This window comes from Bombyx mori, chromosome 12 (genome assembly GCF_030269925.1).
Source record: "Bombyx mori chromosome 12, ASM3026992v2".
In the NCBI taxonomy this organism is placed as follows: domain Eukaryota; kingdom Metazoa; phylum Arthropoda; class Insecta; order Lepidoptera; family Bombycidae; genus Bombyx; species Bombyx mori.
In genome coordinates, this window is record NC_085118.1 from 7122895 (window position 1) to 7148970 (window position 26076).

General features: G+C 37.1%; 2 protein-coding genes across 6 annotated transcripts; one reads left to right on the forward strand and one right to left on the reverse strand.

Moving 5' to 3' along the window:
* Window positions 1-1431: 1431 nt before the first annotated feature.
* LOC778469 (arginine/serine-rich splicing factor 7) lies at window positions 1432-7069 on the reverse strand. Of its 2 annotated transcripts, none has more exon segments than NM_001098298.1 (4): window positions 1432-1739; window positions 6015-6208; window positions 6624-6811; window positions 6907-7055. In NM_001098298.1, coding segments are annotated over 3 exon segments (531 nt in total). In that variant the 5' UTR covers window positions 6801-6811; window positions 6907-7055; the 3' UTR covers window positions 1432-1579.
* Window positions 7070-10751: 3682 nt separating this feature from the next.
* On the forward strand, window positions 10752-24890 carry LOC101742459 (striatin-3). 4 transcript variants are annotated; one of them, XM_004929428.5, is made up of 9 exons: window positions 10752-11363; window positions 17943-18191; window positions 18569-18737; window positions 19040-19219; window positions 20092-20193; window positions 21657-21877; window positions 21963-22253; window positions 23024-23308; window positions 23745-24890. In XM_004929428.5, exons 1-9 carry the CDS (start codon window positions 11145-11147, stop codon window positions 24117-24119), a joined length of 2091 nt encoding a protein of 696 aa, XP_004929485.1. In that variant the 5' UTR covers window positions 10752-11144; the 3' UTR covers window positions 24120-24890. The 4 variants fall into 4 exon arrangements, with proteins under 4 accessions (XP_004929485.1, XP_062527385.1, XP_004929486.1 ...); XM_062671401.1 differs by having other exon boundaries at window positions 20092-20190; XM_004929429.5 differs by having other exon boundaries at window positions 19040-19210.
* Window positions 24891-26076: the final 1186 nt, after the last annotated feature.

Here is a 26076-nt window from a genome sequence, read left to right on the forward strand (position 1 = left end):
GTGCAGTAAAAGATCACAATAGACTAAGCACTCTATCTCGCTCACACCCGCTTGAACAGTTGCTACCTCGCGCTCGCACCTACAGCGGGCTCTCAATGTGTCTGGCAAGATGTAAGAACCATTAAAACTGTCCGGCTCTTGGGGTAACATATTTTTATAAGTCCCTAAGTAACATATATAAAATTTAGCTTTTATAGTATAACGAAAGTATAATTAAAATTTATTAAAGTTTAAGGGTGTCTGGCAGGGGGTAACAACTGGAAGTGTCCGGCAACGGATATCATGATTTCTAAAGATATTCTGGACTAAATATTAAAAAAAAAACCTTTATACTTTAACGAATTTAAGGTACTATTTTATATACCTTTACTGCCTGTTACCTGCCCAAGTAACCACAATCGGAACTCTATAATCGCGGGTCGTTCTTACCTGTGTTGGAGACATACACAGAGAAACTTTCAGCTTTTATAAAATAACGAAGGTCTGGCTGTCGCGGGCTCTTGCTCTAGTAGTAGGTATTTGCGTAAACGGCCTTATCATGTCTAGGGATCCCAGTTTTCGTCTAGGTACGGTCAGCTGCAGTATATGAAAGTTTAAATCAAAATTAATAAAGAAGTCAGGTGGTAAGTGGTAATAAAGGTGGTAGGATGTAAAAGTAATTTCTCACCTTTACATCCTTAATTCTACGCAACTTATCGTTTACTACCTAGTGTTCGCCAAATGATTGAAAATCGACCATACTCAGATACCTCAAGATTTATATTGATTTATGTTTTGTTTTGAACCAGCGAAAAACATTTTGTCGCTGCCTATTCTAATAATGTATAGACCAAAGAAGTTAAACTAAAGGCAGACCAGAAGGCACTTAAACTAAATAATGCATTAATTACTGTGCTTCAGTACTAAAAATTTATTTTTGAACCCTTCTTACCTTAACCAGGAAGAAGTATGAAACTCATGGAAAATATTTTTGTAACATAACTGAAGTCGTCGTGACCTTAAAGATAAATTGGCCTGTGTACTAGATTGAGAGATGCGACTATGCAGGCTGTTCAAATCTCGCCGGCAATTAAAAATGTTGTTATGAAAGACTTAACGTGTACAAGAGACTTCTATGATGAAGAAATATGCTGTAATGAAAATTAAATCCTCATACGACATATTCCTGGACACTTACGGGCGGTACTCTTGTGAGACCCTCAGGTATGTGGTATCATCGTACTCATTTCTGCCGCAAGGCAGTACATAATGTTTTAAGAGGGACGAGAAAATTGTTGGTATACAATACAAATAGACCTCATTCGTTGAGGGCGGTAGTGGCATTCCTTTGATTGTTTAGGCTTCGATAACAATTAAAACCAAATGGGCCATGACGTTCACCAGTCTACGCATAAAAAATATGGGACAGTTTTCAATCAAAATACAATTTTCAGAAACATCATTTTACTGATATATATCAATTCAATGTGGTTTCAGTCAATTTGTTGGACCTATAATTTTAGCTCAATTATAGGTTTATTGGTGTGGTAGCTTCAACATAGCCAACTTAAATTGTCATTACTCTTAAATCATAATACATCTAATTAGATTTCTTGGAATCTTTAGACGGCGACCGTGATCGAGAACGCGACATAGAACGTGCCTTCGAACGGGAACGAGAGCGTGAGCGAGAGCGGCTGCGGGATCGAGATCCAGACCTTGGAGAGCGGGATCGGCTACGCCTGCGGGACCTCGAACGACTGAAACCATACATATTGTTCTTGTTAATGATCTATAAATATATTTTTTTACATCACAATTCACCAGCAATTTCGTTATTCAATACAGTTAGTTACATATGTTAGTACGTATTTTAAATTGTTATAAAATAACTAGTCAGGTCATAAGTATTGTCACACACTAAAATCTTTTCTTTTAGAATGCTGGCCACAAAAAAGTTTATTTAATTCGAATTTCGAATTGTTCATGAAAATAAAAATGTATACTTTTAGAATTTTACTCATTTTTAAATATGGAGTGGACGCTTAAAGAAGACCGTGTTGCAGTTATTGCGTTGCATCGTTGCGGTTACGCGCCAATTCAAATTTTTAACATACTGAAAATTTTGAATATAATCAAAAGATTCGTTTATCGTACCATCAAACGATACAATGAAGACTCTAGTGTAGATGACAGGTCAAGAAGTGGTCGCCTTCGGTCTGTTAGGACTCCAGCAGTGATAAAAGCTGTGAAGGCGCCAATTCAAAGAAATCCCAAACGTAAGCAGAAACTGTTGGCCCTTCAGATGGGGTTAAGCAGAACCACGGTGAAAAGGGTGTTAAATGAAGACTTAGGGCTTCGGGCATATCGAAGAAAAACAGGACATCGTTTGAATGCTCGTCTAATGGACCTGAGACTGAAGAGATGCCGCGCTTTGTTGAAGCGGTACGCGGGAAAAAAATATCGGGAAATTCTTTTTTCGGATGAAAAAATTTTTACCGTAGAAGAGAGCTACAACAAACAAAATGATAAGGTGTACGCACACAGTAGTGAAGAAGCGAGCAACCGTATTCCGCGTGTCCAACGAGGTCATTTTCCATCCTCGCTCATGGTATGGTTGGGAGTTTTATTATTGGGGCTTAACAGAGGTACATTTTTGTGAGAAAGGTGTAAAAACGAATGCAGTTGTGTATCAAAATATAGTCCTGACGAACCTTGTGGAACCTGTTTCTCATACCATGTTCAATAACAGGCACTGGGTATTCCAACAAGATTCGGCGCCAGCTCATAGAGCGAAGAGCACACAAGACTGGCTGGCGGCGCGTGAAATCGACTTCATCCGGCACGAAGACTGGCCCTCCTCCAGTCCAGATTTGAATCCGTTAGATTACAAGATATGGCAACACTTGGAGGAAAAGGCGTGCTCAAAGCCTCATCCCAATTTGGAGTCACTCAAGACATCCTTGATTAAGGCAGCCGCCGATATTGACATGGACCTCGTTCGTGCTGCGATAGACGACTGGCCGCGCAGATTGAAGGCCTGTATTCAAAATCACGGAGGTCATTTTGAATAAACTTTAGTGTCATAAGAATCTATGTTTTGTTAAGTTCATTTTGGTATATGAATGGTTACATAATGAATAAACTTGTTTCAATTATTTTACTTTAAACATGTGACAGAATTTATGACCTGACTAGGTATATATTTTTTTTTAATTCAGATATTTTAAATATGATTAAACTTGTTTTTGCCTCAGCGCGGAGAGGTTCTGTTGTGTCTGATTGTAATTATTATAAGACGAGGTCATCTGAGTCAACAAACACATTTGTCACCTGTAGTGAGCGAACATATTTCGAACAATTTCATAAACGGCTTCTAATCTTTTTTCTTAAGAAGGTAAGATTCCTGGGGCCCGTTGGCCTGGATGCCTTTCTAGTTTCACCAGGATAGGTGGGCGAGCACGGGCTCAGCCAGGAGGGTTGCGAATTGTTAACCGCCGCCCGAGCGCCTCTGAAGGAGACCAAACAGCTCAAGAGCAGTTGCTTCGTGAATCCATCTATATACTACCGGACCGGCATCACGACCAGCTGAGATCCGGCGAAAAACTCAGTGGGCTGATGTATGGGTTAACAAACTCTTGTATACAGGGTGTCTCACAAAGGGCACATTCAAGCCGAAAACGGTAATATTCTATTAGTCGATGTGACAAATAAAAGTTCCTCAGTAAATTACTTAAAAATTACAAGTAAATATTTGAACATTATGGATCAAACTATTTTTCTGCCAATCCTTGAAATCTGTTTAACACGAGATACCGTAATATGATTCGTAGTATAAAATAAGACTGGCCACACATGAAAAGATGCGATTTTGTATCGGAACTAAACGTAAATAATATGAATAATGGTCGTACGGATTGAGTGCGCACACTGAATAAGTTATGTTCGTCAAATAGGCACTGTCTCCGTGACATCGTTTTCATTAAGCTCTCTTTGGCACGCGTTGTACAATCTGTATCTTCTAGGTCGAAATCACGTAAGTGGTAACTCAACTCAGATTGATCTCATAAAGTTTTATGTGCTTAACCCGGGTTCAACCCACGAATATTTTTTCAATAATTTATTTGTAATGTTTTTTTTTATAATTGTCTAATTAAAATAGAAATCCCAACAACTTCGGATTGCTATAAGAAGACGGAAGTTATAAGAAAACGCAGCAAACGCGATATTGAGGCTGACCTAATCAAGCAGATTCTCACACACTGGGCTTTCACGAGTTAAGATTGAATACATATCAGTAATAGGGTTGTATTCATTGTTTGAAACGAGATGAACGAATTCTATAGAATATTATTCTATTATATTCTATCTATCTATCATATTGTTCTAAATTCAATAGTGTCTATTTTGTCCTGACGCGTTCAGCTGAATAAACGACTTAACCTACTTACCTAATACATTCAGAGCTGTCATCGAACAATTGAAACAATTAATAAATTAGTTTTGTATGAAACTACCAATTACAGCTGAGATTTTTTACATTTTTAAAGTGTTCTACATTGTTGATGTTAGAACCACATTTAGACTTAATATATATACCTACCCCCTTTATGGGACACCCTGTACACAAGAGGCTTTTCTTTTCCAACATACTTCAGTCGAGCTATGCGTATCCAAAACTACATACATACTTAAAGTTTGTACCACATGCATCTAAGACATCTTCAATATTACCGATATTCAATTTTAACTCTTTATCATGTTAAGAATCACAAACAATGCATGGTTTTGTTTTTTGCTAAAATTTGGTTAATACAAATTTCTAAACAAATCTGTATTTTGAATATGAATTTTACCAAAAAATATCAGAACTTTTTTAATGATTTAAAGATCAGTTTAGATAAGACTGGCTTGGAGAGCAAAGCATGTATGTATTGATTAAAAAGTTTAATACCTAAATGTTAAAGGAAAAAAATAACCCACATATTTTAAAGTAAGGGGTTTGCACGTCACCCCAGTGTTGGTAATGTAAAATACAATAACCACTCAGCTCCATGTATGTACTCTTTCAAACTTTAACACCAAAATCTGTAGGACATTTCTTTTAAATGCCAGACATCATTAATATTCTCTTGATAATATATTAATATCATTCTCATTATATTTATAAAAAAAATATGTAAGTCTGAGCACACATATTTATATAAATACATCAATAACAAAAATTAGACTCCCAGAGCCTGACTTCAAAATAAATGCTCTCAAAAATTATCTGCTCAGTTGCTCTCCCAGTCAGCCTTACATAGCCTTACAGCACCACTAGTCATCAAATTTCCAGTCAGTGTGGAAAAAAGTACTAGAAAATCTTTCCCAAGCCAGTATATGTAAACAGCCTTAAAAACTTTCTGTAATAGTCACACATTTTACTCACCTTATTACCATTTAAGTTATTGCCACCAAAGGCCACCTATCCTACTTTAGACAAAAAAATACAATTCATTGATATCCAGGCATATTTTTGAAATCAATGTTTTTCTTAAATAATTTTGTGGTCATATTCCTCAAAAACATGAAAACATGAATTCTGTTCATTTTGTGGCCTCTGAACACTATAATGTTAATATAATGTGTAACTCACTGAGTATACGCAGTGATTACATTAGACGTGCGTCGCTACTCGCAGTATGAACAAACTCAATGAAGTTGTCGACAAGTGAAGTGTGCACGTAGGATGTAGCTACGTAGTTCACAGAGCGAAGTTACAGTTGGGGCCAACTCATTCGGAGTACACGCAGAGAAGTGAAAGCTACGTAGCGCAGATAATAAGAAGTGCAGACACTGACGAGTTCGTTCTCGGCGCACAACCCAATGATAACCTATAACATAGTTATCATTGGTATACAAATCCAAAACCAATGGAATGAGATCTAAATTCGAATATTTTTGTTTTTCCCAATGAGTTTGAGGTTGGAAGAGTAGCGAGATTTTATTGCCAATGAATAAATAGGTTCCTCACACCGAATTTAAGCCTTTACCTGCGTCGCCGACGACGTGAACAGTCACGAGCGTAGTGTCCTCTGTCGCCGCAGTCGTAACAACGATCATCATACGGCCGAGGAGGCAGACGCGAACGAGGTGGTGGACCCCGGCTGCCATAACCGCGACCCCCATTAGACATTTCTACACGGGCTCTACGACCGCAAATCGTCCGTCCATCCAAACCACGTACCTGAAATTTTGAAATTTGGAACCTAAAATCCGAAAAGCTGACCACGGGCACTGAAAACAACATAGTTCAATCCACTATTGTACAGCGATGCCCTATTAACATTCATTTTATCGATTTGTACGGAGCAAATAAAATTTAGCAGTGGACATTAGTGGACAACTGGGATGACAGTGATGGAACCCACAACCACTCAATAAATGTGGTAAATCATATAGTTATGCAGTTTATCCAAAGAATCGAATTTCATGTTTTTTAAAGGGTCAAACCCTTTAAGGTTAAGGTTTATCTACGATCGAAAACAGTGCGTTTACGATATGGCATCTTGTAAGGTTGAAGCAATTTTTCTATCTTAAATACGTATGGCATGTTTCTGAATTTCAGTAGCAAAATTAACTAAATTGAAAGAAACACTTACTGCGTCTTCAGCATCCCGTGGATCTTCGAATTCAACAAATGCGAAGCCTGGAGGATTTCTTGCAACCCACACATTCCTCAGTGGACCATAATATGAAAAGGCATCTTCAAGTTCAGGTTTACTAGCATTATTCCCCAAATCTCCAACATAAACTTTGCAGTCACCATAGCGTGACATCGTGGACGATGCTGTTAAATATAAAAACCACGCCGTTAACATTTTGTTCCTTGTCATGCACAATACATTTTAAATAAAGATTAATATTATTCAGCGAGACTATTACCTTTTTGGATGGTCAATTAATATTTTAATGCGTTTTATCACCAAACCATTACATTAGTTGCCCTCCGTTTTTAAAATCACTCTTTCAAACAAAATGGCGGTAAGACGCGTACCCTACCGGTACCGGTCAAGTTAGTGAAGTTAGCGTTTTCAATCTCTGTTCTCGTTGGATAGTTCAGATATTTTTTTTTTTTGTGGAGTTTATGGCCTGGTATCTAGACCTTTAGGCCAAATAGTTCGGAGTTCGGATACCGGCACCGTGAGGGTACCAGGTCTAATTCCTCCGATTTCCCCGTTATAGTGAAATTGTTTCCCCAAAATGATATATTTTTCAAAAAGCAATCAAATTGTTTTCTATCGTAATAATCTACTATATCGTCAAAACAAAAGTTTTACAAAGGGTACATAAATAACTGAAACAGCACTTTAATCACAATTTATATTAAATATTAGATACATTTTTGTAAATAAAATAATTATTTCAAACAATTTCCCTAATTAATTCTAAATTCCACAGGTTCAATTATTTTTCCCAAAATGGTGAAAAAGCCCGTAACGTAACCACGGCGTCGGAATTCGGAAAATAGTCTTCTTCTTCTTCTTCTTTTGTCCAACTTCTTGCGGTCATATCTCATGGAAGATCGGTTAGAATTTAGATCAAAGGACGACACTAGTCAGGGGGCAGGTACGGAGCAAAAAAAAAAAAACGGAGCAGCGTGACGTTAAGAATAATTCACGAATAGTGGCAAGACAACTGCGTTTTTGGGTGAAATAGGTACTAGTTTTATTGGCTCCTATTGGAGACGAAGTCGGTTTAATTCCTGATAGAAAAAAAAAGTACGGATCAGCGTGACGTTAAGAATAATTCACGAATAGTGGCAAGACAAGTAACTGCGTTTTTGGGTGAAATAGGTACTGGTTTTATTGGCTCCTATTGCAGACGAAGTCGGTTTAATTCCTGATAGTGCACGTCCGCACTATTAAGTGAGCGTAGTTGTTGAATACCTTCTGTGGAATCGTTCCAATCAATCCTATAGAACGGGAGGGGGTGAACTTGAGCGATAAATTAAGAAATATTGTCTTGCTAATTTCAAAGATCTTCAAAAACGTATTATCTGAAGAATGGAACGCGATCTCTGAACATTTTAATGAGAAGTTTATTAAAGTACCATAGAGTTAAGAAGCAGTTTGTACGGGGAAACGGGGACTGGTTAGATCACACAAGCCTTTCCTAAGCTTTTATTTAATAAAAGATAAGTGCTACCTACATAAATGTTTATAATTTTTCTTCAATTGGTTTTTTTTTTATTTGTAAGCAAGTAAAGTTCAGTACCGGTAAAATGGGGTAATTCAGGACAAATTCCAACTTGATGAAAATGCTATATCAGGATCAAAATGATTGATTGATTGATCATGGGGCTATCTTTGTTATCCAATTTAAAGTTATGCAATTAGCATTCCAGTTTAAACAAAAAAAAGCAAATATAGGTGCTATCCCTATTTACCCACAAATTGTGGTTATTGGGGACGAAATTAGTGTTAATAGAGAAATTTGCTAGGGCTGGCACTCCTTGGTTTTAATTAATTTATTTATTTAGTTTAGTTAAAGTGATCATCAATAAAAAAACATTGAAAAAATGACAAATGACAAAAGTACATGGCAGATGGCATGAATTATAGGTGCAATCGACAGTGTATTGACAACAAAAATAAAAATATATAACCAAAACTTGATTAAATTTAATTACTTATGATTAATTTATATTTACTTGGGAAATTATTCGCGACAGATTTTTCTTGTAAGTTGTGAGACAATTAGAAAAAACATCTATTTCATTACTTAAAATTAGTTCAGCGCAATCGGACAGCTCCGAATGAACATTGACGGAGACTGAACTACAGTGGAGATTATTGTAGTCCCAAAGGATTCTGTTTAAGGGAGAGTAAGCACCTAAATTCGAACGAGCGGGTTTTCTTATAAGCGGTTTATATTTCTTTGTTCTTAGTAAGTACTTAGGGGCTGATATTTTTATCTGGGTTAAGAGATTAGGTGTGTCCGTTATTCCATGAATTAATCAGGTGGATACCCCCACTCTGAACAAATATGAATATATTTTATTATGTATTACTTACACATTTTTGTCCACCTTGAGTTTTCATCGTTCTTGTTACATGTCTGTGCAAAACCGATTTACTTATGGTAAATTGCTTAGGTATTTCAACTAAAGACTTATTCCTAATTTCATAAGCTTCTATTACCGTTTTTAGTATTAAGGGATCATATCTCTTATAAGGATTTGCACTCTTTGATACGCACATGCGAGGCTTATCTAGAAATAGAAAACATGTAACTGATAATATAAATATTTGCCAAACAATAAAATAACACTGCATTGATAATTTTGAATAAAAGTTCTATACAAAAACATCATGAGTAAACCAGGTTCTTACCAACAAATTTAAAAAATATTGTTATAACTACATAGACAATCCTACAAACCTGTACCTATTTATACTTAGTTCGTTTCCATTTTACTTATTCTCATCCCAATTGACCCCTTTTTCGTAGTTATTTGTACCTGAGACGTCCCCAATATCCCCAAAAACAACAGATTTTTACATGTATTTTTATTTTATCAAAAACATTAAAACCAATAACAACTGAGACTTACCTTTAATATATATGATGGTTCAAACACTAAACAACTTTTATAAATCACAGTCGTCTTCTATTATAATCAGCAAAATAAAAGAAATCAAAGTTTCTAACACTAAAATAAAACCACCACAAGAAGTTAATTTGAAATGCAATTTTTATAAGTTAGCAGCTATTATCATGCATATTCAGAGTTGTTTTGTGAACTTTTAACGTTCTACTATTACACTACAAAAAATAGAAGATTTTGCAACGATTAAAAAACTAATATTGAGCGTCGAAAGATTTTCCTGGTTTTTTCCCCATTCGCCTCTCAATCCGTGATGACCCCATTTTACGGTATGGAAAGTAAGTTAAATTGCATTTTCGACGTTGGCAATTTCAAATTTATAATTATTGAGTAAAATCCAAATTAATAAATTAAACTGTCACAAATACTTAGTGATTTTAAATAAACACAGTTTTTTCATGAAAGTACTTAACTCGTATAGTTGGTATATCATTATTAAAATATATGTTTCAACGATAGTCCTACAATTACAAATTAAATAAATACACAGCAGAGTTCATTAAAATTAAGTTGCATTGACAATATACCCATTTTGTAACGTTCATGATATGAAAAGAAAAAAAAACAGCAAAAAAGTTTAGGATAAAAAGAAATAATACAATCTATATTACCCGTTCTTATACTTTCGCAGTTGTGGCCGACTTTTTGAGACTGTCTGACTTTTGTCATTTTTTCAATGTTTTTTTATTGATGATCACTTTAACTAAACTAAATAAATAAATTAATTAAAACCAAGGAGTGCCAGCCCTAGCAAATTTCTCTATTAACACTAATTTCGTCCCCAATAACCACAATTTGTGGGCATACGTCATGAATGAGCTCACGGTGCTCAACTTAGTAGGACTTTTTGACTTGATGGACCAGATAGCAATCGCGATCAACTGAGAAGATCTGGCGACCCCAGAAACCCATTCTACTTTTGGATGGTGTCAAACTAAATCGCCAATATCTTAAGCCGTAGTTGTATTTTTTTGTGACTGGAAATGGTATATAATTGCACCCGTCCGAGTCGGTACTGCTATCATTTATGCTACAAAGCAACAGCAATAATATTACGCGACTTAGTTTAAACGTACCACTTTAAATCAACGTAGACAGCATAGAGATGTTCTTTCAGATTAAGGATCTGATGACTACTTGACAGCAGTTAATCTCGTCATTTTAACCATGTAAGATCTATAAAATCTATAATTTACATCGATAACATTAATTCAGTTGAGTTTAGTACTTAATCCCTGTAGGTTTTTTATGTTAGAAAATCTAACCGTTTGAATAGGGCAACATTTTAAAAGCAATGTAGCGAACGGACGTCGATGAGACTTTTCTTTCCGTCATGCAATAATTTTTGTCATTCATGAAATCGTCGATAAAAATTATTTTAGATGGTGGCACATCTGTGGACGTTGTTTGAAAAATAGTATTTAATAATGTGTTAGTATTTCATTTTAAATAGTTCTTGGTCATAGTTATAATAGGTGTGTGACAAGTTTAGTTCGGTAATGGTGGCCATGTCATGAAAATCCCTACAGCCATGGATGATAACTCCGTATCTCATCACAACGGAGGGCAAGTGGGATCTCAAATTGGAGTCAGTGTAAATAATAAACAAAATGAAGAACCCAGTCAAAGTGTTCAGTATTCAATACCGGGCATTTTGCATTTTATCCAACACGAATGGGCGAGATTCGAACTGGAGAGATCACAATGGGAGGTGGACAAAGCAGAATTTGAGGTATTATTATTTATATTTTTTATTTGATAACATCTTTGTCGATTACAGTGGTTTGCTATGAATATTATACCATATTCAATAATGTGCTTTGGAAGTAGACAATTGAAGTACTTTATCCTACTAAAATTAGTATTTAACATTTTTATGTATATGCTACTTAGAGAATTACAATATTTTTAACTACTAAATATAGTACTACTAAGTATATGCTTAGAAGTGTTAAGAAATAAAACATTTATCAGTTAAAAAGCAACACCTATTTGACTGCTTTATTACAATGTTAGTTAACATCCTGTAATAAAAAATAAATTGAGAAATTATAATTTATAAGTCTAAAACCAACAAAGAAACGTATTCAAATTATCTCTTTCATAATAAATTGAATCGCATGTATAGTGAGAATATTGTCAATGTTAGTTAAACAGTAAAAAATTTTTTTTGAAAGCTAGAAAATTTATATTTGTTTTACCTAAAAATTAACATTCACATATTTGAAAGGAAAATATTCTATGCTACATTGTTTAAATGGTATATATATTACGGTTAATTCAAAAAGTTTTTACCCAACATCTTTGTATAATATTACTTTTGAGGGGTAGTACATTGCGCCAATATGATTAGTTCTTACCGTTATGAGGTTAGGGAAATTTTAGTTTATTCCCCTACACCGTTTTGCTTATTTTTGCTGGTTCAGTTTGAGCAGGTTGTTTTAAAGTGAATGATATTGCATGTGCAGTAAAAAGTAATCATCAATTTTGTTGTTTTTATAAATGATGATGGGAATTAATGGTAATGTTAAATAGGCAGTGGTTTGTCATACAATAAAGATGCTAAACAATTAAATACTTTAAAAGTAAACTACATAATTGTAACCAGTAACATGTTTTTAATAAATTCATTTGAACAAGTTCTTAAGCAAGGCTATTATTAGATAAAACTATGTTTTATCACTCAAGTGACTAAAACTGAGTCAAACCCAGAAGCCTCAAATCTTCAAAATATCAATCTTAGAAACCTCCGTAATCTTGGAAGCTTGCAGGGATACTTTTTGGTACTGTTGCATTAAACAGGTCCATTTTAATCCAACAGTAATCAATAGTTTAGAAGCAGTAAGGACCAATGGTGATTTTGTTGCGCGGTCATAAAAAGCTAGTAAGTCCTCCATCCCTCTCGGATTCTGTGAGATAGCTATGTTGTAGAAATGGTCTATGGCCTATCTAGAAGTTTTTAAAAAGTATTGATAAGTATTTGTCTCTCACTTTCCAAGTTTTACCCAACTAGAATTGAGGTATTTTTCTTTTTGAGGAAGAACTGAGTTACAATTGAAAACTTAAATTCATAAAATAGTATATTTTAGCTGTTATGATATTTTCCCTCTAAGATTACAGATTGATTAGTAAGTTTATAAAAGGTATTCCACAAGCTTTTGTTTCTATTCTATTTTAATTCATATTTTATTGTTTACAAGAGTAAATGAGTCTATACTATACTCGGTATAAATTGGTTACTATAGCCCATAAACATCAATGTAATTTGTACCACTTTAAGTCATGAATCAAAGCTGCCATTTATTGTATGACAAATATCTCACCCTTCAAACTGGAATGCATGACCACTTCACTGCAAAAATAGGTATAGTGACCTGTTCTACCACCGGTAGTTGCCGATTAGCGATTCCAGTGAACTCTTATAATACTATGAGAATGCTGGTGCCCTATCTCAGGTGAATCCTCAATCGCCTTTAACGACATCCATGAGAAGATATGGGCAAAGCTATTTTAAGCTGACACCACAGTCAATTCTTGCAAAGTGCTCACTAAGCAGGCAAGTCTGCAAGTGTGCAGTTAAAATTTATTTGCAATATGGAAAAAGAGAATAGGAAAGTGGGTACTAGTGCAGGTATTTGATAGCCATGCAATAACCTTCAAACCTATTAAAGCTGTGGCAAAGGAGAATGGAATCAAGAAAATTGACTGGTGGGTTGAAAGTTACGGATTATTGCCGAGAGAGAGATGGGTGCTAAGCCCCAGCGTTAAACTGAGTGTGAAATGTTCTCAGTCACAATTTACCAAGCGAAGTACGCGTGAATCAGTTCCAGAAACACCAGACCACGATGCGTAGTACCCTGGGTTTGCAGCCCCAGTGTCCTTATTGCAGGGTTCCAGGCGTGGCTCGCCTCACTATTCGAAGTCTGCACCGAGCACCTTATTTTGGGTCTCAGAGCCATGTCCTGACCAATATAAATGATACTTCGAAGAAGACGATGCGATATCCTCGAATTGCGCTGACAGAGAACACATCAAGTTTGGTTGTCGCGAAAATGCAACGATTTGGCAATTCAATTCAGGGCGTAGAGCCAAACGGGAAATCTAACGTCATCAAGCGCATCACTCTTATCCACCCACATCAAGGGAGCCATAAGCTCGCTTATTTACTTAAAGAAGACAAAAAAAATATCAGCTTTTCTGTTTCTATTGAAAGTACATGAGCTTTACGACTCACTTGGTCAATGGTCACTATCGCTAATGAATATCAGCAATGTCAGGAAGCATAGATCAACTCTCGTCAATCGCTAAGGACTTTTTGAAACTACTTTTGTAGGACGTCATATAACTGCTGAAACATCTAGGAGAAGGATCCCTGAAAACGCAGTATCAAAGAGTTTAATGCTTCTAGAAATATGGATAGTAATAATGAATAGTGCTACGACGGGTGGTGTGTAGTATTAAGGGGAACCAACTGGATTAATGGAACGTGTGCGTGTATACGTTGTCGCAATATTTAAAAAAATACTAGTAATTTTGAAACGACTTGTCTGAGCAGTCTGAGGTCTTCCGTTATAATGAACCAATAATGAGCAAGATCGTTGGAATGTGGGTTTTTTCTTTGAGAGTTTTGTCATCACCGTTCGACACTTTTTTGATACACTGAATAAGGGAAGCTATAAGGAAAGCTATTGAAGTCGTCTCGTGGCCTAAAGGATAAGACGTCCGGTGCATTCTTTTCTAGGTACCGATGCAACGGTATTCGAATCCCGCAGACAGGTAGCAATTTTTCTAATGAAATACGTACTTAACAAATGTTCGCGATTGACTTCCACGGTGAAGGAATAACATCGTGTAATAAAAATCAAGCCCGCACAACTATAATTTGCGTAATTACTGGTGGTAGGACGTCTTGTGAGTCCGCGCGGGTAGGTACCACCATCCTGCCTATTTCTGCCGTGGAGCAGTAATACGTTTCCGTTTGAAGGGTGGGGTAGCCGTTGTAACTATACTTGAGACCTTAGAACTTATATCTGAAGGTGGGTGGCGCATTTACGTCGGAGATGTCTATGGGCTCCAGTAACCACTTGATACCAGGAGTTCGTAGGCAATAATAAAAAATCTAGGCAATAATAAAAAAATGAAAATTACTTTGCCTCTTCATTTTGGTTCCTATCTTTTTTAAATAATTTCTGATGTTTTAAAGGAGTAGGCAAAGGAACCGAATCTTTGTGATAGCATTACGTAAAGTCCAGAGATTTTTACATTTCCGCGTAGTATGAGTCGAATGAGCTTGTACACCGAGCAATCGATGTATATATGTAACTAGCGACCCGCCCTCGCTTCGATTCAGAAACCGTAATTTATTATTGATTCCTCCACTATTTAATGGATGTTATTATACACAAAAACCTTCCTCTTCAATCACTCTATCTATTAAAAAAAACCGCATCAAAATCCGTTGCGTAGTTTTAAAGATTTAAGAATACATAGGGACAGATATAGGGACAGAGAAAGCGACTTTGTTTTATACTATGTAGTGATAAAAGGTCTTCTGTTTGTGACAAAAAAAGATCTGACCGTCCACGTAATATTCCTTTTATAAAGGCGACCAACCAGTAAAGGAATTAATGTAAAGAAATCCACTTCGAAAACAAAAAAAAAACATCTAGGGAAACTTACTTACTTACACAACTGGACATTCGACATTTTATATTTTTCCCTTCCTATTCGCCGGTAGCTTAGGGGGCTATTCCAGCTACGTCCGAACGGGTAGGTGAGCTTACTTACTCAGGGCTTATTCGGAGAGAATTTGCTAACACTAGCCCTAGCAAGAGCACTGCTTCACAGAATCTAGCCACTGCGCGCGAATCGCGACCTACTGAATCCGGCGAGAAACTCTGTTGGCTCAACATTGTATGTAACTGGCTGTTCATTTGGATCTCAAATAACGGCAATCGTAGTGAATTTGCGGTCAGTTGAGTGTTTTAAATATCACCAAATTGTCGAATTTACAATGTTATATTTTTTCTGTGATGTAGTTTGGATTTAAAGCATTGAAATTTGCACCTCCATAATTTGCAAGGAAACTCGAGTTACGTTTAGCCCATATTGATGGTTCTTCTTTGGCCTGAACGACCCTGGAGCAAATAGCACACTATCTATCACTTCCATGCCCGTACCTTTTGTTATATAAGTAATTATTTAAAGAATTTCCTTCCAAAATTATGATTATTAAAATATAATAAAACTACTGATTTATTTAATTTTTAGACACCCAGAAAAAAAAACAAGTTGGCAATAATTTAATAAATTTTGCTTATTTTAATGAAGTTAATTTTGGCTTAGGTTAATTTTGAAATAATGTTTAAATTGCTTTAGTTTCGGAGGAAGAAACAGTAATATGAGTCCCTACGATCAGTAAATGCCTCTTGGCGATGGTAGTACGCTGGTATAATATTCAGATAACTCTGCTGCTCATTCTAAGGTTCTTTTTCTACGCGCACACCATACAGCCACGTATATTCCATTCGCACAGAAGTTAATCCGTGTTCTAGTCTTAGTGTAAGTATGTCCCTTCATTTTGAACAAAATAGAGTATCTTGAAAAATGACTAATTTCATTGAAACCACAATCGATGGTTACCCTGATATTGTTTTATTTACGAAATAATATTCACGGCCTTTTTAACTTGAGTATGTTTAACAAAGATGGACAGACTTACCCATGGCCTACCGGCCCACAATCTGCCTTCTGTTAAGTCATGTCTGTTAATCTCCCCAATCGGTACGAACGATTGCTTCGTTATGAAGAGACATGCGGTATCGACCTGCGTGTATAAATAACATCAGTACATATATTTATAAAACTTGCGGGTTCCTTTTATTGTAAAACGTTGTTCATTAATTGCGGTTACACTATAAACAAGCATTATAAAATTTGGGGTTGACGCAAAGTTTGAATCACGTCATAACCAAAAAGTACACTCGGACTACAAATATTGGCATACTTCATTGTCATTTGTTCTATTAGGTATGAAACATTGATTTGATTTATTGGGCTAGGAATCTTCCGAGGGTTACGTAGTTGCCTGACAATCCATACGACGACACAGGAGTTTTACTTTGAGACTGTTTTTACTGTATACTTGAAAATCAGACAGAAATTGCCTTCCAATCTTGCAAAACCACAATTTTCTTAGACTTAAATATGAGATTTCGTCTACCACTGAGTTGTAGTAATCAAAAACTTAGAGGTGTCATATTTACTTTATATAGTAGTGGTAGGACTGTCGTGGGATTTAGTAAGACTCATGTCCAAGCGCTCTGCCTTGCTGGGCCGGACCGTGAGTTAGTTTGCGGAGCGCAGATTTCCATCAACCTTATAGCTCTTTATCATAATAATAATGCCCAAAGCAAGAACCCTTGTCTTCATAAGCTGCTTCACCGGTATTGCCCTGATGCACGGGGAGGGTCGGCTCTAAAATAGAAAGCGGAGTCATCACTGTTTGATCATGTCCAAATACAAAACCTGGCGACCAAGTCTTCACGTACCCTATATACCGACGCATATTTTTTCTAGATTAGTGACCATATTTCTCTGAAACGGATCTCTTTGAATTTTCTGATCTACTTGCGTACCTATGTACGATCCACTACGTTGTACGGGCTGTCATACCTTGATCGGTTGGTTTAATTTAAGCACACACAGGGAATAATTTTTTTTTGTATTTTTGCTATTAATTATTTTCAGCTAACGAACTATGGTTAGATTACATAGTGGATTAAATTGTCATTATAATGAGATTAAATTGATACAAATGCAGTTATTTACATTTATTACAACCTACTCACAAATTTTGCAAACGCCACCTAGATAGATAAATTTACAAAATTCAGTATCAATCGACTTCTTAGACTGTTTTCGTAAATCGTTGCGATTAAAGGTGTAGGTAAGCATAGTATAGATATAATCTTAAGTAGGTGGATACAAAGCTTAAGTTAAGTTAGCCTTCATTCCATTAATCAGTTAGTTGGTGAATGAAGTTCATGAATGATTTTTCCGTTACAAAAAATTTGTACGATATGTTCTCATAAATTTTTAAAATACTTCTTAAAATTATCGGCGTAAAATGCAGAATATTGAGAAATCTTCGGGAAATTCTTCAGTGCACTCACTGTACCTGAGTATTTATCTTTTTTTGTACTAGATTTGAAGGAACTAACCTTACTCTAAGACGTAAACTATAAAAAATATCTTCATTGTAAAAAAGGCTTTTATTTACATTTAATCATGATTTTTTTTTAATGGATAGGCACGGATCGCCTTTCTCCAAGGTGAGAGGAAGGGTCAAGAAAATTTAAAAAATGATCTCGTGAGGCGGATTAAAATGCTTGAATATGCATTAAAGCAAGAAAGAGCAAAATTCCACAAGCTCAAGTATGGAGTGGAGTTGCAACAAGGAGACGTAAGGCCCCCGCCGGAAGAGTCAGCGACAGAGCCCGAACCAGTGGAACGCACGCAATGGAAGCAGGGAAGACAATTTATAAAACAGTACTTGCAGGTTTGTACAATTGAATATGCAATTTCGAAAAGGGCACATGTCGCATATTTTGTCAAATACGTTTTTTCATATACATGTAGTTTTGAGGCTTACCTACACCCATTTTATAATAATGCCAGTAATTTTCAATTGCTAATTAACACTAAAAGATATCTCAAAAGTTAATATTTTAAATTTTACACTGCTTTAGAAAATAATCAGTTTTTTTCATTTCCTGAACATTTTACATTTTCAGGGTTGTACCCTTTTCAAAATTGCTTATTCAATTATTTTGTTAATTATTCAATAAAACGCTTCTTATAACATGATCATAAATTTGTAAAACGTTTATTGTCAACAAATTTGAACAATAAATTAAAAAGAATATTGTTTGACAGGAAATAGGCTACACGGATACAATTCTGGACGTGCGCTCTAATAGGGTACGCGCTCTCCTCGGTTTGAAGAACGAGGATTCAGATAACTCGAACTACAGAAACTATGAAAAACAACAGCACGACAGATGCGATTACTCTGCGAACCATATGGTTCGCAAATATGACTATGGTAAGTTTTTGTTCATTTATTTTGCATTGTGACAGTGTTGAAAATACATAAATCAAATTGAAATATTTGTTTAAGTTTTAAATCACTCTGAATTCGGTATCGCATATGATTCGAAATTATGACTAGAGTGACTACTACCATTTAGGTGATCCTGCGTATTTCTGCCACAAAGCAATCATTTCATCCGTGCAGTTGTTGGAAGGGTGGGAAAGTTGTTGAAAGTTGTCTACGATGAAATTAAGATTGACATCATGTATCAATATTGTTGTCAGCATTAATTTAACATTTGTATAATTACACAGGTAAAGAGCCACGCAAAACGAGCGGTTCGTCTGGAGGCGGTTACAATGATGAAGGGATGTCCGTACAGGAGACAGCTGCAGTATTCGCTAACTTCGAGTTCTTGACCAATCAAGAAATGGATATGGACGAAATTGACGATCTCGATGCCAAACAGACTCTTCACGCTTCTGGTAAACAGGGTAATAGCATTTTCTCATGGTCAGTCATTCTCTACACAAGTATGAGACAATTCAGGAATTTTCAATCTGGGTTCAGTTTATCAGCAATATAGGAAAGGCTATAAACAAGAAATTTGTTGACGCATCAGATTGAGGAGGAGTGGGACGAGGAGGAGAAATCACTATCAAATCTAAAATAAACAGTAGCCACTCACTTACCTTTTCATTGCACCGGATAGGTAGACAAGATCACAGCCTAGCTTGCGATCATTGGTTGACAGAGTTGGTAGATATCACAAATGTGAATGCTGCCACCCATAGACATGCAGTAATACTACCTAGGCTGATACATTTTCTTATCAGACTGAGAGCAGAGTAATTTTATTCAAATGTATGTCTATTTCTTTGGCATGCTTTAAAGCTTAACCCTTTGATCATCATAAGATGTTTCTTTTGATTTATCCTAGCTGTGTGAGAATAATTACGTGCCTGTGAGCGCCCACTGAGTTTCTCGCCGGATCTTCTCAGTGGGTCGCATTTCCGATCCGGTGGTAGATTCTGCGAAGCACGTCTCTTGCTAGGGTCAGTGTTAGCAACACTCCGGTTTGAGCTACGTGAGCTCACCTACAAACGTTAGGGCGATGTTGAAATAGCCTCTCAAGGCTATCAACATAGGTAGGAGAAAAAAAAAATGTGCCTGCGAAAAAAAAGAGTATTAATGTGCTATTTAAACTTCCTCAAGGGTAATAATACCTTTACCAGTATTCAAGTTGTGTTTAAAATTATAGTCTACTTATTATTTTTCGATTTTCAGTTATTATTTAGGCTTTTTATATTTAATTGTTTTTTACATCTAATAATTTATTTCTAATGTAATAATTATTGTATTCTAGGTGAAGAGGTCGATCATGAAGCAGAAGAAGTTTTGAATGAGCTTAATATGCTTACTATAAATGAAGTCGTAAGTGCTGGCCAGGGGGATGAGTATCAAGGTGGTAAGTAATGTGAAAAGTTTTAAGTTATTTTATTTTGTTGCTTTTTAACTAACATGGATGAGAAGCTCACTACAGGCCTGAATGCATTATGGTATTGTGACAAAAATAGGTATGACAGTGGCACTAACCTATGTGGGATCCAATATATCCTAAAACTCAAAAAAACAGTTAGCAGGAGGAGTAGACGTAGTTAGAGATACCAAAAATAATAATTTGAGCACACTACAACTATGGATTAGTGGTGTAGAAGGTACGATAATACCATGTCATAGGCAATTCACATGTAAGTTATGGTTTGATACCACAATGCCTTTTATTAGTCTAATGTGACAACTTATATAATTTGAGCATAACTAGGGATTTTGGATAAGGATTATAGAGGTAGGCAGCGGCTTGGCTCTGCCCCTGGCATTGCTGAGGTCCATGGGTGACGGTAACCACTCGCCATCAGGTGGGCCGTATGCTCGTCTGCCTACAAGGGCAATAAAAAAAAAGGTATTATTAGTACCTGTTTTTTAAATCAATGATTTTAGATTCATTCTATGAACTAATTGGTCTGTTTGTTATTCATTATAAGATGGAACCATCAGAATAGGATTTTTTCACTTCTTAATTATTTTGGATATCTGCGGATGGATTACCAATTTAAAAACTATTCTCAACATTTCTCATGATAAAATTTTGTACACACATGAAGAAAATGTTTCAATAAACCCAAGAATATGTGTAAAATGTTGCAATATGCTCTGTTCATAAACTTTTACAAAGTAAACATTAAATAAAATTCAAGGTGATAATTTACAAAATACTGTAAATATGTATTTAAGGCATAATATAGTCTGTAAATATAACAAAATAGAATATGGATCTTACTAAGAAGAAACGGAAGTTATTGCATTCCACAAAATGTCAGAATATAGATGTATTTTTTTTAACCCAATACAGTATTGGATAAAACTACGATTAGATAGATGTTAAACTAGATAGATATATCGAAGTCGATTAGAAGTCGTCGTGGCCTAAAGGATAAGACGTCCGGTGCATTCGTGTTGAGCGATGCACCGGTGTTCGAATCTCAGGCGGGTACCAATTTTTTTAATGAAAAACGTACTCAACAAATGTTCACGATTAACTTCGACGGTGAAGGAATAACATCATGTAATAAAGATCAAACCCGCAAAAATTATAATTTGCGTAATTACTGGTGGTAGAACCTCTTGTGAGTCCGCGCGGGTAGGTACCACCACCCTGCCTATTTCTGCCGTGAAGCAGTAATGCGTTTCGGTTTGAAGGGTGGGGCAGCCATACTTGAGACGTTAGAACTTATATCTCAAGGTGGGTGGCGCATTTACGTTGTAAATGTCTATGGGCTCCAGTAACCAGTTAACATCAGGTGGGCTGTGAGCTCATCCACCCATCAAAGCTATAAAAAAAAATGTTTAATATAATTTGGAATGATATAGGAGTAACGAGCGGCGGCAGTGCGAGTGCGAGTGCGGCGTCGAGCAGCGTCGGCAGCGGGAGCGGCGCCGGGGAGGCTGACGAGGAGACGCTCGGACTCGGAGAGCTTGCCCAGCTCACCGTCAGCAACGAGCCCGAAGCTTATGATGTTGCCGGCGCTAATAAAGAATCTTTCCGCAAGACGTGGAACGCCAAATACACGCTCCGCTCGCACTTTGATGGGGTACACCTCTGACTTTAATATGCCGTATTTTAATTTTTAACAGACCCAACCTTTTGTGCTGTCGCTGACAAAATTTTCTTTTCAGGTCCGCGCTATCGCATTCCATCCGACAGAAGCGGCGCTGGTGACAGCATCCGAGGATCACACATTGAAGTTATGGAACTTGCAACGTACCGTACCTGCGAAGAGATCGGCTGGTCTGGATGTGGAGCCACTGTACACGTTCCGCGCGCACTCAGCGCCCGTGCTCTGTCTCGCCATGGGGGCGCCGCGCTCTGAGGAATGCTTCTCCGGAGGGCTCGACGGCACCATTCGAGTCTGGAACCTACCTCCTCCCACCGCTGACCCGTACGATCCGTATGATCCCGCTGTCCAGGTAATCTCGTGCTTTTTACACGCTTTATATTAGCTTCACTTTTTTTTATTGCCCTTGTAGGCAGACGAGCATACGGCCCACCTGAAGGTGAGTGGTTACCGTCGCCCATGGACTTCAGCAATGCCAGGGGCAGAGTCAAGTCGCTGCCTATTGCAAACTTGTATTGTATGTTTGTAACTGACTCCTTTAGACGCGATTTTGACCCACTTTAAAGGGCCAGATTTCATTCTTTGTAGATTTATAAAGGACCGATAACAATACACTTTGATGAGATTATTCCATTATTCAATTTGCAAAATAAGATTTTTGCCAATTTATATACTTTTTATCTGTAGTTGATAAGGCAGGAATTGATGTTAAAGTACTTAATAGTTTTAAAAATACGCTTTTATAGAAAATTTAACTAAAAAATTAAAAATAATTAATAGTTAAAAAAAACTAAAAAATACGCTTTATATAAAATTCAACTAAAAAATTGAAAATAAATTTCAATAAATTTTAATTGAAAACAGTGTAAAAAAAATTTTTTTATTTTAAAAGAATCATGGGGTGCTTTTTAAGATATTATTGAAATAATAATTCTTCTACTCATATCTGTCAGAAAAATATTTATAACTAATAACACCATGCACCTCACGCTTTTTTTTAAATAAAATAATTTTTTTGTACACTATATTCAATTTAAATTTATTAAAATTTATTGTACTTATAATATTACAGCTTTCTGTGTTTGGGTTATTGATTTTAATGAGCGATGGGTTTTTGTACAGGGTGCGGTTCTACGCGAACACACGGATGCGGTGTGGTCGCTGGCGAGTGCGTGCGGACGACTGGCGTCTGCATCGGCGGACGGCACGGTGCGGCTGTGGGCGCCGCGAGCCCCGCGCCCCCTGCTGGCGACGCTGCGTCCGGACGACGGCCCGCCCCCCGCCGCCGGGCCCGCCTTGGCGCCCTCGCCCGCGCCCGCTGCTCTCGACTTTGCCGACGCAGCCTCGCGAGCCGCAGTCGCTTACCGCGACGGATCTCTTCTGCTCTACGACCTTGAGACTGGCCAGGTTCGTAAATAATGTTATGACAGCTTCTACGAATACCTACTGTAGTTAAAAGTTATCAATGAAGCAAAAAAAGTATACTACTGTAGGATTGGTAAGAATGGAACGTATGAAAAGAGTGTGAAATGGAGCGTTAAGATGTGAGTGAGAGAAAACGGAAAGAAAGGGAGAAGAGAATGAGACAGAATGACAGAGGATTGGAAGATGGCGAAGACGGCTGAAAAATGAGCAAGACGTAATAAAAGTGTTAATTATTAATTATTATTAGAAGAAAAGATTTTGGAACAGGGAAAGTTTTATTTTATGCGCTGCGATCCCCTATTCTACACTACTTTGATTAAACGTTTGTTTTGTCTCAAAATGCTAAGAATTTGCAAGGCTTATTTTACTATTATAAAATTGGAACTGTATAATTGTTCTTTATTTGTTAAAATTCCAGGCCGTGTTGCGGTTGGGTTGCGACAGTCCCGCGAACCGCGTTCGTTCTCATCCGACGCTGCCGATGTTGGTGACCGCGCACGAGGACCGACACATTCGGTTCTGGGACGCGGTCTCGGGGCAGTGCTCGCACGCGATGGTGGCCCACTTGGACGCCGTCACGGGACTCGCTCTCGATCCCAACGGCCTGTTCCTGCTATCGGGCTCGCACGACTGCTCCGTGCGCCTCTGGAATCTCGACACGAAGACTTGCGTGCAGGAGATCACCGCGCACCGCAAGAAGTTCGACGAAAGCATCCTCGACGTCGCCTTCCACCCGTTGCGGCCGTACATCGCTAGTGCGGGCGCCGACGGTCTCGCCAAAGTATTCGTCTGAATCGCGCGCGTCGCTCTATAAATAGTATACATACGTGTTATTTTGTTTTGAATGCGAACGTTTTGTAAGCGTCGGCCGCCGCCGTGTCTAGTCCCCGGGCCGACCGGAGCAAGCGACGCGTGTGCTGTGCATGACCGCCTACGACTGCGGGACCGGTTCGCGTCGTCGTATCTAGTATTGTAATGTAATGACGCGCGCTAGACGCTCCCTTTGGGCGCGTACTGAACACTCATCTATGTATAGACATTTGAAATCTATTATAATATATTTTTAGACTTTCAGTACGTGAATTTTAGGTTTTATCGCGACTTTTTCACCAGTTTTACGATATGCAGTGAGAATATTGTTCGTTTGTATGCATCGTTAAGCGATCTTATGATAAAAATATTATATAATAATATACAGATGGACACCGATGATATTTCTATTATAAGTTTTTATGTGTCTGTACAGTTAGTATGTTACGCAGTATTTTGTATTCTATTGCAAAGAATGAATTGTCTTTCTTTAGCTTGGATATTTAATTTTAAATCAATTCAATTTCTATGAAAAATTGTTTAAAATGCTCTCATATATAAATGTGAGTGGTGAGCGTTCGAACAAAAAAGAGTAGTGTTACTATATCGAAACTATGTAAGTAATGTTTGTTCGTAATGAGTACTGCGGTTGTAGAGTATAATTGTATAACATTACGTATTCCTTTATTTTCCTCGAATTCATACTTGTACACATACATCCCAAAATTGATAGTAAAAAGCAACATAACCGAAATCAATGTTGTTTTTTTGTGCATCTTTTAAATCCCATCAATCTACCTCCAACAGAGAAGCTAATCGCAGCAGACAGTTTTTTTTTATTAACAGCGTCTATGGACATGATTAATGTGGTCCATAGTATCGCCAGGTTTTGATTTATAAGAATAGGTTTAGACATACAAATGATGCTAAATATCACTGCATTACTTAAACATATAACATCGATGAGAATTTATAACTTAAATATCTTTAATAGAGGGTAGCAGTCTATAATACATTCTGTATAAAGAGTGCCCTAGTAAACAGTGTTATTGGTAGTATTCCCTGGCGCGTATACAGAATTTTGGCATCATGCCTAATGCATGAAAGAGCTACATAAAATAATGGGCATTTATTACAAAAGCTATGATTTCAATTTTAGAAAATACTAGCTGTGCCCGCGACTCCGTCCGCGTGGAATAGTGACTTTGGGCAGGAGTTTTTGGACATATCTTTTAGGTATTTAGAAAAATCTAATTTAAAGTAATGCTTCTCTATACACGACATTAGACGTATACCCATCGGGGATCAAAACATTGCTAGGATTGCTAACACTTGACAGATACAAGGTTTTTATTATACGGCTTTAACTGCGTGATGATGATGCGGAGATTAATTTGAGATACAAGGTAGGTCCTACTCCTTTGAGGTGTATCTAAATAAGAAAACAGATCTACATAAAGCTGACCGTGTGAAAACTAGTTAACACCCACAACTTTTAGCGCTTGATCTTGGGCTTTATTTATTATCATCACGAAACATAGGCTCAATGGAAACGCGATCGGCAGTGAGTCGTGCTTCCCGTTCTTCTAGTGTCTCCAGAGACCGGGCATTTGCTGTCCGAACCCTCTCAGGGCTCAGGCGGGATTCCCTATCAGTGCAAGTCTCAGACTCACGCGATAGTGCATGAGATTCACGATCGATGGACAAACGTGCGTCACGCTGTTCCCTGTTCTCCCTAATTCGAGTGGCCATCATGCGACAACGATGTGAACTCAATCGAGATTCTCGCTGAGCCGAAGTTTCTGTAACACGAAACCTCACCTGACGTTCCTGAGATGTAGTGAGTCTTGCCTCATAATCTTCAGATTCCTGTGATCGAACTAATCTCATTCTTTTATTAGGTACATCCTATAAGTATTTACAAGCCTATAATTTATCTC

Bases quoted from the DNA above. Each gene is read 5' to 3' on its own strand.
- LOC778469 (XM_062671320.1), bottom strand. From the start codon at position 6,800: ATGTCACGCTATGGTGACTGCAAAGTTTATGTTGGAGATTTGGGGAAT. The intron at 6,209-6,623 runs GTAAGTGTTTCT...TCAAAATTTCAG, and splicing joins CACGGGATGCTGAAGACGCA to GTACGTGGTTTGGATGGACG. The intron at 5,856-6,014 runs GTAAAGGCTTAA...ACTATGTTATAG, and splicing joins TCACGTCGTCGGCGACGCAG to GTTATCATTGGGTTGTGCGC.
- LOC101742459 (XM_004929428.5), top strand. From the start codon at position 11,145: ATGAAAATCCCTACAGCCATGGATGATAACTCCGTATCTCATCACAAC. The intron at 18,738-19,039 runs GTAAGTTTTTGT...ATAATTACACAG, and splicing joins GGTTCGCAAATATGACTATG to GTAAAGAGCCACGCAAAACG. The intron at 22,254-23,023 runs GTAATCTCGTGC...GTTTTTGTACAG, and splicing joins CGTATGATCCCGCTGTCCAG to GGTGCGGTTCTACGCGAACA.